The 13,830-nt window shown below is 33.9% G+C and overlaps 2 protein-coding genes across 2 annotated transcripts; one reads left to right on the forward strand and one right to left on the reverse strand.

Annotated features, from left to right (window-relative positions):
- Positions 1–511: 511 nt before the first annotated feature.
- On the forward strand, positions 512–1,279 carry LOC130637040 (demethylmenaquinone methyltransferase-like). The gene has a single exon (XM_057446893.1). The coding sequence runs from the start codon at positions 512–514 to the stop codon at positions 1,277–1,279; it is 768 nt and encodes a 255-aa protein (XP_057302876.1).
- A 2,179-nt stretch (positions 1,280–3,458) lies between these two features.
- LOC130636787 (uncharacterized) lies at positions 3,459–10,371 on the reverse strand. Its single transcript, XM_057446631.1, has 4 exons — positions 10,179–10,371; positions 6,021–6,237; positions 5,844–5,915; positions 3,459–3,882 (listed from the first exon to the last, which is right to left on the reverse strand). The coding sequence occupies exons 2-4, from the start codon at positions 6,190–6,192 to the stop codon at positions 3,464–3,466; spliced, it is 663 nt and encodes a 220-aa protein (XP_057302614.1). The 5' UTR covers positions 6,193–6,237; positions 10,179–10,371; the 3' UTR covers positions 3,459–3,463.
- Between the last annotated feature and the right edge of the window lie 3,459 nt (positions 10,372–13,830).

The following is a 13,830-nucleotide window of genomic DNA, read 5'->3' on the forward strand; positions in this document are numbered from 1 at the left end:
GTTCTAAGACGGAAAAATATCGAAAAATAACAATGAAAATAACAGTTGTGAAGTTGAAGGGCACACGACCTGTCTAGAGCCAATTCAATGTGTTTACTGAGGTCTCGCGTGTTTTAATACTACTGCTTTTAATTTATTTCATAATCACCTTAGCATATAAACTTATTTTTTGTTTTGAATGACAACAGCTTAAGTGTTATTACGAAGATGTAGTCGTTGCACCCGTTCCGTGAAGTTCACTTGATTCTTAAATATTTCCCGTAGCATCATTGAAAGCGGCTGACCTTTCTAATGACATCAAAAGTACCGAAGACAACGCTTTTATATATTTTTTACACAGTCATTTATTAGTGGTGTTAAAATTTTGTTATGATTTTTCTTAACATAACAGTGTTTGTTTGTGAACACTGCTCATGATAAGCTTCAACAATATAAAAAGTAGGTAGAAAATAAATAAGGTGATAGTAACAACACGTTCAACATAACTTAGCTAAAACGTTATCTAACAAAGATGGCGACACATAACGCTACAGATTACAAGAATCAAAATCACCTTGTCCAGAAAGCAACGTTCTCCAAAATGGTATCAGGATTGGACATAAAACCAGGCTTTAGATGTCTTGACGTTGGTTGCGGACCTGGTAATTTTACTAAACTTTTAGTTGATCTTGTGGGAAAGAATGGATATATCCTTGGCATTGATCCTGATGAAGACAGGATTAGTCTTGCGAAAGAAACAAATTCTCATATCTCAAACTTAGATTTTTTGTGCATATCTGGTGGACATTTGCCGACTGATCTTCCAAAGTTTGATGTTGTTTATTCAAGTAGCGTTCTGCATTGGATGACAGACGAAGAAAAGTGGGAAACTTTTCAACGTATTTTCAGGTTAATGAAACCTGGAGGTACATTCGCCTTTGTTACTGTTTTGGAATTGCCCTATGCTATAAAGGAGGTTTTTCGTTACGTTGAAGATAGGCGCACCGTTCCTCACTTTCTGTATACAGAATTCCCCAGCGTTTTAAAGTATAAACAAAAACTAGCAGAGTATGGATTCGAAGTTGTAGATATACAAGCTTTAGAGTACGCCTCTGTTTTTCACACAACAGAACAGTTTTTATCATGGTTAACCGCAACGATGCATACTGAAATTAACTTAGGTGAACTCTGTCAGAAACATAAAATTGATTTAAAAATTCAAACCAACAAACACGGCGAATGCACTTTAAACGTCCCTCGCATTTGGGCTTATGCAAAGAAACCAAACGCATTGTTCTGAAGATTTAGCATTTACATCAATAGCAATTCTTATATGGAATTATTGTTTAAATATAACTGATGGTAGGACGTTAATGAACTTTTAAATTGTGTTCATAACGTATTTTTGTCTGTAGGCGTATTTACATTTGCCTTAATAAACGATGCTCGCAAAAAAAATGTTTTTAACTGCCACAGTTGTTATTTGTCTGTCCGAAAGTGGTGCCACGGGCGAAAATTTTTATATTTACACAAAATAACAAATGCGATATATTTTTACCGACTTGTGATTGCTGGCGTGGTAAATCAATCACAAAATGTCGTCTATTAATGAATAGCCAAAAAGCACGATTTTTTTACATGTTGCTTCACAGCTGGCAGTTGTGAAGCAACATGAAACGACCTGAGCTAGTCAACGACAGCCATTTAGGAAGCTGTAGTGTACCCTTGCTCCTTTAAGTTTAAGGCCAAGTAACTTGGAAATGAGTTTTAACAACTAGCGTCATGAGTAACTAGGGACCACCTGTGGGCAAAATAAGACCAACTGACAGAAACTCGATCAACCCACCTGCTTTAAAATAATTCGACAGCAAGGAGGCAAAAGGGTAACGACTTTGTAGGAATAATCTTTTGCACATTTGTGAGACACTGCAGTCGTCATTTAGAAATTGTAAAAACCCCTATCTTTTTTATTGTATCTCTGCTTTAGTGGATTTTACCACAAGTAATAATAATTAACGTTATTGACGTCAAATTGATGTACTAACGTCAAAAAGGTACTATTTAGTCGTTTCACAAACGAGACATAAAATATCCCCTTTGCAAGTGTCACAGACACACGGGCAGATAGATAGAAGTAGAGAATTAGTATATTTGAAAAAGATGAAGCCAACTTAAAATAGAATAAAAAACAACGGATAACAAAATTCTCGCAATACAACAAGTATACATATGCGTTTCAACCTCTACACATTACAGGCAACAGATAAATTAAATTTAACTAAATTTCTATTTGGATGTGCACTGCTTACGTCAGCAAAACAGCTAAAACAGCCTATTTTTCTATTGTTCTTATCTCTACGTGGATTTTCCACGGGTCTTACCCACCAGCATAATATAATATAATTTTATTAAGACTAATCACAAAAGTATGGCAATATTTACAAATCACGAAATTAAAATGTGCATTGTACGCAATTAGCACAAAATGATTAGATGCAATTGAAACCACAAAAATTCTGTCAAATTTTACTAAACATTCAGTTTATCCAGCGAATAAATATTTTCTTGGTCCATTTTACCTAGATTCGAAAGCGCTAATATTATCATTTGTTTGAAAGCATGTAAACGCACCCTGCATAATTTATCTACATCTTGATTAGGCACATAAAACTCTCTTAACATATAGATAGCTACAAAACAAAATCAAACTATTAAAGGCCTTTTAAAATCATTGGTATCAAAAATATCTTTTAGGTAGTTAATTATTTTGCAATTACTTGCACTTTTCCAGCTAAAAGCCTTCAATAATGAAAAAATAATATAACAGCTAAATGATGAGATATTGTTCGTCCTATGAGCTTTCTACACACCACACAGTCAGCAACGAGCTTTCTGTGTCGCGAGAAAACGGTAGAGAATTTGGATCTTGCGAAATAAAAATTCATCATAATTCGAATCCACTGTCTTGAAAATAGCCGCACGACTGCTGCCGAGACCGACGCCGGCGCTGCGACGCAGGGTAACCCAACAAATCGCACATCCCTGTATGTGTGACATTCCGGAAACTAGATCCGTGCAAATGCTGAGAAGATAATTTTACTTTAGTGCCAAAACGTTTTATCTAAAGCATTCACCACCAGATGTGGCATTTATTGATTGCTGTCGTACTGGTCAAATGTCACATAGCTGTTTTCATCTCTTTCAGAATTTATATTTAAATCTTCTGGTGCAACTTCGTAATCAACACTCGCAGATGTTAAACGTTGCAGCAGAGTGTACTCCCTTTTATTGATGTCACCTTCATCTATTTCTGTGTAACCACTGTAACGAGATTTTTCTTCAATTGATACATACTCTTCATTTTTAGTACTTTTCATATCTGTATAAGCCGTGTCAAATGTGTTTGGCCTTGGTGGCATGTAAACGTGCTTTTCGAATTTCTTACTTTTCGATTTCAGAAACATTTCCTTTTCGTTTGGATTGTTCATATCTGTATAACACGTATCAAATGCGTTTGCCTTTGGTGGCATGTAAATATGATCCAAAACTTTTTTTTTTTCGATTTAAAGAACATGTTGCATTTAACTGACGCATAGTTGTGTGAATCCTTTGATTTTAAGTTTTTACCAAAAGGAGTGAATCTTCTTAGAGATTCGTAGTATCTACCAATTTTGCTAGTGTGGCGACAATTTTGCGTCACCTCGTTTGATTCATGTGCAGGAATATTGCAGTACACAGTGTCTTGGTAATTAACGCTGATTTCGTATTGTGGTTCTTCTATATTTACAGGTTTTGCCGTATTTACTGGTAGCTTCCCTTTAATGTTCCTATTAGTAGAAGTTATTTTCTCCAAATCATTTTCGTCCTCGTGATTGCTTGGACTTTGTTGACTTGCGTGTTCAACTAAAATAGCAAGAAAATATGATTGTGTGTGATATTCTAATGATAACAAAAAATACATTGAATATAATTAAAGAAAAGACATTTGAATAATATTTTATACTAGTCGGGAGACTCGGCGTCGAAATGCCGGGTTAGGACACAAGTAGCTGCGTGATCCTGCGTTATGCACCAGATTATACCTTAATATGAGCCGTTAAGTATCTTTAACCCTTTGCTTTAGTACAGTTATACAATCTGTCATAAATTGAGTGAAGCGCTTGCAACATTATAGTGTTTCGGGTGTAATATACCTTTTTAAAAGTACTTCTCCTCAACGTCAGATAAAATAAAAAATGTTTTACAACCTTTTGTTACCCTGTCATTGCAAAAAGAGTAAAAAAAAAACTTTATTGTAGCCTTGATATAAATAAAAATAATACAACAAAAATCTTGCCTTTAACACTGGACTAAGCGCTGAGTACAGGTAAACGTCACACGTATAGGGTAGTAATACCATTTTAAGAAACAACTTATAGCAACTCTGGTTACAGCCAGTCGTTACACCTCCAGTTTAAATAAAAACACATCCAAAAGCCTGTGCTATAAAACAGTAAATGGTGTAGCTAGCTACCTTATACTAAATATAGCATAAGGAAAATTATTTCAAAATTTTGTTGCAGCCTCTATATTTGGCTACTTTCACTTTTTAGCCAGAGATAGCTAACTTGCTAACTGTAGCCACCACCCAAGATACAGCTAAGTAGGAATCAGATTGGTACAGATAACAGAAAAATAAATAAATTTGGCTAAGGTAAAAAGCTCTAATATTAAACTAAAAAACACCCTTGAATGAATAGGAATAAACAAGGCTAGTCCACCAGTTGGGTTTAGGATGCTACCTCAAAACTGGTGGTTTGAGATTTGTACTTGGGTAGAAACGTGAGAATAAATTTACCTGACACAAAAATTACATAAATATAACGACAAAAGAGTCAAACTGAGACCTGCAAACCTTAACTGAATACGACTACTTTTCAAAATCAAAATAGCATTTGTGGCCCTGCTTTACACATTCCTTCGTCGGCATGTCGAAGCCGCAAAAATGTCGAATTAGTTTTTCAAAAATTACTACACGTGAATTACCAAAAAAATGTCAGTAAAATTATATCGTAATTGGTATTTCGTGCAGATATAAATATTTTGCGTGACTTCGACACGACGATTTTCTTGCGGACAGACAGACACAGCTATTATTATAGAGACTAGCCGGTAGTTCGTGGAAAAATCCACGATGTCGCCCGTCTTTTATGTATCGTCTATTTCGTGTTTCCGTAGCACAACCTTTTTCTCGCGCAAAAACAGACAGACCGAATATGGCTATTATTGAAGAGATTCTGGATTTCGAAAACAGCCGTCCTTTATAAAAAATATCCCGGTAAAACCTTTTGACACATATTGTCTTTCTTCAAGCATGGAGGTAGAAATAGAAAAGGAGAATAAACTCATCTCAGTGCCCATTAAAAGGTTTATTCAAATTGTTATTGTTTCGGAATCCCTTTGATATCTATGCACGACGTGAATTTCACTGGATTTTAGCAAAAAACATTACGTAATCCTTCAACACGCTGTTTGTTGAAATGTAAAAGAACATGATTTTTAGACAAAGTACAACTACTCTGGAGAGGTCGTAAATATTGATTAAAAAAAGTGTTCTAAGAACTGATAATATGCTAGAAGTTTTGTTGTAATGTGACCACCACATGTTTCCACGAAATTTTTAACACCAATACACTGTATGCTAATCTTTTCAAATCTTTGCACATGTTTGCTTACTATGTTTTGGAAACACTAATATTTGCGAATTACATGAGCGAATGCAAGTACGGATACCCAGCTGAAAAACTTAAAGGTTCACACAATCAAGGAAAAAAAATATAAATCTCAGGGGAACACAACAAGTTCTACGTTCGAAAGTGGCTCACCTTTAGTCTGCGTGATGTTTATAGCTGTTTCATGATCTTTGCTTGTCTGCCTTCGTTGCTGTGATCTCCTTACTAAATCATAAAATTGAAAAGCCCACGTGGTAATTTAGACTAGCCAAACAATCAACATATCCCAATCTCCACAAACTCCTGTAAAAAAAACAAATAAATTTTTACCTTTGATAATGATAGTCAGTAGAATGCATAAGATAAACACAATACCACATGAAGCGAAAATGATATAAGTTGAGTTTTGACTGAAATCTGCCTTGCGCCTAATATTATTTTGGACAACTGTTAAGTTACTTGCATATCCAGTAGCATTGGGAGTCAGGGTGATGTTTACCATATCTGTTTTAGGAAAATCTGTGGTTCGCTGAATTTTCTGGCAGAACTAAAAAACAAGAAATTTAAACTTCATTTAGATTTCAGGACGCAAAATAATATTGCTCTTTTAATATTTTTTTGATCAGCAAAACTTTAAACGATGTCAACACTATTCTTGAACTGGCACAGAAAGAAATATCTATCATCTATTACTTCGTATTTAAAGTTAACTTTTGTCATCTCAATGTAGAACCCGTTGTTATGATACTACTAAGGAAAAGCTGATAATTGATCATTTTTTTGCAGTATGTTATTTTAAACCTTCTTCAGTTTTAATAATCTATTTTGCTTAATTTATTGCTTCATTGATGACAAAGGTTTTAATTTGCTATAGATAAACGCGTATACTAACTATTCTTAGAAGATACTTCAAAAAATTGAAGGACCCAATGATTGATATTATTCAATAATTTCATAGCAACTATACTTGGAACTCGAAACTACACCAAATCATTCTTTTGTGACGACAAATTATTTTACAAAAGTGTTGCACCAATTTACTTAATATTAACTGTTCTCATACAGCACTTGCAGGGACAAATTTTGCCTTGTTGTTTGCTTGACTTGATAACCCAAAACAGTTTGTTTATCAATTTCCAATGCGGACTTACGACTAGGATCATTGATTAGATCAATATTTATTTTATTTATTTAAAATAATGTTTTTACAGGATGACCTATTCAGTATAACATATAAAAATACATTCTGTACTGCTATCAATTAAGGTGCTGTTTTGGAAAAATATAAAAATAAAAATATATATGATTATATATAAGTATCAACACTTTAAAAAATGTCACGCTAAAAACTAACCGACAGAAGGGAAACAGAGAAAGTATGCACGCTATAGAAGTCGTTAAAGTGGGTGAGAAAAACTAAAACCGCAATAGACTCCGTTGAAAAGGTGAAAGCAAACGACAAGAATTTGAAAACAGTTATAAATTATGAAAACAAGTGTATATATGTTAAAAGTCAAAAAGATCCACTGGAAATAAAGGAAATCCTAGACAGCCATGGATTAAACAGTGAGTAGGACTTGTCGCAAAAAAGTTTGGAAAAAATAAATTACTTAAAATGCCCAGATAATTTTTCTTTAAAACTACTTATATTACCATCGTTTGAAATGTCTCTTGGCAAGGTGTTATATATTTTACTTGCCATAAACTTAAATGCACGGCGGCCATATCCTGTGCGAATTGCAGGAAGCCGTAGCAACGAATTTGCATTTCTGGTGCTATGGCCGTGGTTCATGAATACAAAATAGTCATTAAAGTTCTCACATAATATACTGTCTATACTTTGTCGTACCAGATTTTTTATGGTATTCTTGATCGAACAAATGTTCACGGATGGTACAACTTTTTGTGCACAATCATCGATTGACTGATGTGAGTAAACGTCAAGTTAAGGTTAGTCATTCTGCTGTATGTCATCACAGGTACAATCATAGTCTGGTAAATTGCTTTTGCAACTTTAAATGTGAGTAATGGTCGAATTTTAAGTAGAAGACGTAATCGAGATGTTGTTTTTTTGTATGACAAGTTGAAGTCTTCATGGAGGTTGAGCGACGTATTTAATTCGGCTCCAAGGTACTTATTATGAGTAACTGTATTGACAATTTGATTACGGTATTTGATGCATAAAGGTTTCGGTTTTTGAGGTTTACCAAACAACATTGCCTCGGTTTTCCCTTTTTTATGTTAAGGATGAGTTCGTTATCATAACACCATCTCGATATTTCATCTGTGTCATGATTAGGTTCTGTTTCAAGAACGTCGAGTGTTTTTCCTCCACAGAACAAAACAGTATCATCAGCGTATTTGATGATCTTAGAATGTTTCCAGTTGTCAGCAAGATCGTTAAAATGTAACAAAAATAACAGCGAACCTAAAATTGTACCGTGGGGTACACCAACAGTGAGGTACTCCTTTCCCGAAAGTACACCATTATAGACAACAAACTGTCCACGTCCAAACAAGTAGTCAGTAAAGTGAATAAATAAAAGATCCTTTTCCCATATACCATAAGCAATAAGCTTTGACAAGAGTTTGTTCTGGCTTAACGTATCGAAAGCTTTACTTAAATCTATGTAAACCGCTCCGACAATTTCTCCTCTGTCTACATGATGTCTTATACTATCAGTGAAAGATATGGTTGCTAGATTGGTGGATTTTCTCGCTCTGAAACCATATTGATTACGATGGAGAAGGTTGTTCATTTCAAGATAATTAATCAATGGACTATGTACTATTTTCTCCATGATTTTTGTCACCGCTGGTATTACAGAAATGGGTCGATAGTTGTCGAAGTTACTTTTCGGTCCACTTTTGTATACAGGTATAATTTTCGCAGTTTTCCAATCTGATGGAACCAGGCCACTGAATAGTGACAAATTTATCACGTACGTTAATGGAACTGCTTATACTCTGATACAATCTTTTAACATAAAATTAGGCCGATACCAACTGCCATTAGTAATTTATGCTCACGTCAGCGCATCACAACTCTTCACTTTCTCGAACCTTTCCAGAATGCGGAGCAGATTGTTTCATAATGCATCGCGGAAAGTCCAGCTAGCGAATGTTTGACGTTGGTTATTCGGCTCAAAACCCGAAAACTGTGAGCATCACTTGGCCAGTTTCGAGAAATAGGCAAAAACGGCGTTTTGCAAATGTTATGTCATGCTTTATCTGGACTGTCATGGCAGCAACCTTGAGATTTCTTTGACGTTTAAACCAAATTTAATTAAGAAAAGATTGGGTAATTAAAAGCATTATATATTATATATATTAAGTATCATAAATTTGACAGTTCATATTCACACTATGATTAACAATTTGATACCAACTTGTTATCAATTGTTTTTTTTTTTCAAGGAGAGGCGAACAAAGAATTATTTTGTGGCAGCCAGAAAATAAATTTTAAGCGAGAAAATTTTTTTATAAATTTCGTAATCCTAAAATCTACTTAGATAACTACTTTAATAACAAGTAAATAATCATATTTCACAACTAAGTATCTATATATCTTCCTAGCAACATTTTTACAGAAGTTTAATGGCTGTATGGGGTGAAAATAAGTATGTTTGAATGTATTTGCCAACTGAAAACACCATAAATAAGATCTTTGGTTCGAGATAACTAAGAATATTTTACGTGCTATTGTAGTAACAGCAATATATGACCTTTGATGAAACTTCTTTGAACAAAAGAAGTATCTGCCATAACCACCAACAACACTTTTTTCATGTTGAAGTCCCTTTTCCACATGATACTACCAACTTCGAACGAAAAAGTTTGTTATGATGAGATGGCGCAAAAATTGAATAAATATACAGACCGGACAGACTTGCTTAAATACTTTGTGTATACTTACCCGTGACCGACACGAAGAGAAATATATTCCATCGTTTCTAACTTAGCCACCCGCTTGGCAAATGTGTAAAAATACTCACTTATAAGTAATTCAACACTCACAAAGATGTAAACAAAATTGATTTATAGTGAATAGTGATTTTATGGAGCAGAAAACTAAACCAATCAGTCAGGTCTTTAAAATCAACACTCCTCATGAACTTTTATTCAGCAGCCGTGCCGCAGCGCAGTTCGCTTCTCCTTTAAAGAAAAAAATTGAGAAGAATGAAGTGAACTCAAAGAAAGTACCAAGATTAGTAAAGTTTTTAACCGACGCAATGTCCATTCGCTTATTTGTACGTTTTTATGTCGTCACGACACAGGCGGAATGTCGCTTATAAATACTTAGTTACTCCGTATTTTCTGCACCTTTTATTTGACTTTAACTTTTTTAAACTCCTGAAGCTCTTCGTCACATTGAAAGCACAGTGCGTGTGTAACAATTTGGTTCACTAGACTTCCCTGCCTTGATCAAATCACCGCTAGAAAGGATAAAATAATCTAACAAGTAAAGTTATTAGATGGTTTTCCTACCTCTTACAATTCTTCTTACACATCTAATTATGAGTAAAAACAACGACAACTGTACCAGCAAATCGTTGAAGTTCCTGGTTATTGTTGCATCGAAAACAATTGAAAATAATTACAGAGATTAAGCCACTATTCAAGAAACTGCTTGTCTTCATGTTTCCAGGGTTTTTAATCTTGTTTAAATACACACTTGATCACTTTGCTTGCCAATAGCCTGTGAGGAAATTAGAGAGAACAATGGAGATGATGTCATTTAAATTTTAATTAAGTCAGCATTGACTTGTCGATACAAAAAAACCACTGTTTTTTAATTTGATTAGCTGCTGCCTTTATTGTGTCTAGTTTAAGACGCTGGTCAAGAAAATGTATAGAATCATGTGCTTCTAACAAATTGCTGAAGAGATATTGACGTCTAAATCCTTTCGTTAACGCACTTCATAGTTGTAAGACCACAAAGTTGCAAGTGCATTCCCACATTATTTTTCTTTTTTATGGCGCCGTAGATTAGTTGTTGTATGGCGCTGTAGCTTATCGGACCGGAACTCGATTCTCCTTGGCGGTGATTTAATATGTGCGAGTGAATATAACTGTAGTCCTGGACAGCGCTGGTTAAGTAAACCTTACCGCCAAGTCTTATAAAAAGCGGGGGTCTTATTTATTTTTTTTCGTCATATCTTAATGTTTTATTTGGTATTTATATCAGGTACGTAAACGAAATCGCGAATTAAAAAATGAAAGAGCTATGCTCCAATTTATTACCACCTAGTTTGGTTAAAAATTGTGCAAAAACCTGCTTGTTATTCATGTTAAAGAGGAGATGAGCTTGTAATTAATTTGTGGCCAAATAAATAAAAAAATAGATTTTTAAATCTTAAAGTCTGCCAAGATAACTACGCTAACAACAAATAAATAACTCTGTTTATAACTATATATCTATATTTATTAGCAGCATTTTTACATGTGTTAAAAGAAAATAAGTAAGCTAAGAAGCTCTTACCGTAAACATCAAAAATTAATATATAACTCAAAATATTTACACAGAATCGTAGTAAAAGAATATTGGGACAGTTTGTTATTACTCCTTGGAACTAAAGAAACATCTGTCATGGCCAATAATAATACATTTTCTCTTGATTTATATTCCTCTTCCATAACTAATTCTCAGTTTCGAGCGATCATGTTTGTTGTGTGAAATGACGACAAACCTAAACTTTGTTTTATCTTTGTTATATAAATTTTTTCTGCGGAAATTAATAACATAAAATCTCATCCTGGGATGAAACTCGTCCCGGGATAAGGTTATCCCTCTGCGTCTGGCCAAAGTCTTTATGCTGTTTACATGTCTCATCCCGGGGCGAGCTCATCCCGGTCAAAATGACCGAGATGAAATTTCAACCCGGAATGAAACTATGCTTAAATCTTCATGTAAACAAAAAAAAATATTTCATACCGGGGTGAAACTACGTTTATAGTCTGATGCTCAAAAGGAGTTTTAAATAAGTTTTGCTATTTTGATCTTTAACTTTCCGTAGTGTTAATTATTTTATAAAAAAGTGTATGATGCGTGGCAATTACAATAGAGAATTTTTTTTTGTTAATATTTTTGAATTTGCTCGTCCACTTGGTTAATGTGTAAAAATGCTGAACCATATAGCTATTATATTCTTCATACAATTATACAAACAAAACTGGTACTTCCTAGCAAATAATATGGAATAAGGACTTCTTTAACGGAGCAGAATGGACTAGCCAATCTGATCTTTAAAATTAACTTTGCAATTTTTTCCTTCATCTAACTGACAGGAACTAATGACGTTCGTGTCATTTAGGTAATTAAAATAAATTTTTAAAAACAGGAGCTAAAAAGACATGATAAAGTTTTATTGTTTCTGTTTACAGACATGTTTTTATCCCGTTTTAAAAGGTAATATAAGATTTTATCAAGACTAATGAGAAAATTACTCCGCGATGTTCACAAAAATCACCGCAATAAAACAACTATTGATAACGCGATGTGTAGTCGCTGATAAAAGAAGTATATATCAATTTTATTCTCCCTGTTCGTTGTTTTCGTCATGCCAACATGATAAATTTCTAGCTCTCAACATAAGATCACGTGATTATGACCATTGTTTAGTATTGTGATTCCCTGCTACTGAGCTGAGACTCACATTGTCATATACTTTCGATTGCTAATTTTAAATTTAATGTATGAAAGTTTCACCACTGATCACTTTTTTGTTTTATAGAAACGTGTTTTGTTTTGTTTTTCAGAAATTTTTAAGCCTAACACCTATTTTTAAACCTTAATAATACCCTCTATCAAAATCCATAGTATAACGTTTACTCCACGATTTGAGGAATCACTTGATTTTTACCGACGGGTGAATTCCTGGTTGAGGTCTTTTAAGAGCCGTGAACTGTTCCATACATTCGAGTGGAGCCTTCAAATTGAATAAAGCAAAAAAACAACTTTCCCATGACTTAAGCAAAAATAAAAACATAGTTTACAACCTGTTGTTACTCAGCCATTACAATAATAGTTGCTTCGATCTTCTCGCCAAATTTTAGACTGCTTTTGAGGGAGCGTAAAAAAAGCATTGCAATAAAGTCTAATCGATATCCAAAAATCTGCTCCTAATTGGTTCTTTATTTTAGCGGGAACTCGTTCTTGTGATACCCGAGTGCGCGGTAACACCGTTAAAAACAGACAGACGGGCAACGGCTATTATTAAAGAAATAAATTTGGTGATATAAAGATAGCTGAAATATAAAGTAGCGCTCCATTTTATATCAATTTTGACGTTGGTGATCTTAACTATGCAACATTTTAAGCCATAAATAATACGCGTTCTGTGAACATTATTAACCATAGTTAATAGACTGTACATTCATTGAAATGTCATTTAATAGAAAAAAAGTTCAATACCCTATATTTTTTTAAATTACGTATATTTTTCATTTTCCATACCAATTGGTCAAGCTTACCCACTGATTGAATTTCTATGCGTTTCTACCTTCAGCTAATCACATCCTCATCTGTTTCCGTACTTCAAAGTACATGCCTAAGTATCACCTTGTCTAGTTAGTAATATTTCATATCCGAGTTGGTCATTCAGCACAGCTATAATAAAGGGTAAGTGCTTCCAGTGGTGAAACATTTTCAATTTGATGTATTTTACGAGAAAATAACTTCTTTTGCTTTTTGAAAACATTCACTCTAAATTTTTAGACATTGGATCAGAAATGGCAGTTGTATTTTATAGCGGAATAATGAACTAGTATTCAAAGACATTTTGTTTCTACCTATGACTCTTCGAGAATGTTCATAAGAAATCATGCCTACCTGTTCAAATCACAGTATGTGTATTTTATGAAAGCATTATAAGGAAATGTAACTTGTTCCTAGTCCCTGGTTTTCACGTACAATCAACAAGTAAAGCTAAACGTAACGGTATTTAAATTGCTGATGGTAAACAAAAAATATAAATATTTAATTCCAAAGCAATAGGACCCTTGTCATATTTGATTTTATCAGAAAATGCCAAAAAACATACGTAGATTGTTTGTTAATTAATTTTATCAAATCAAAATACCGACATGGCTTTTTGATATAACTCATGACAACTAACTCAAGACGTTTTAAGATATTTCG

This window comes from Hydractinia symbiolongicarpus, chromosome 3 (assembly GCF_029227915.1).
Source record: "Hydractinia symbiolongicarpus strain clone_291-10 chromosome 3, HSymV2.1, whole genome shotgun sequence".
NCBI classification, from domain to species: Eukaryota; Metazoa; Cnidaria; class Hydrozoa; order Anthoathecata; family Hydractiniidae; genus Hydractinia; species Hydractinia symbiolongicarpus.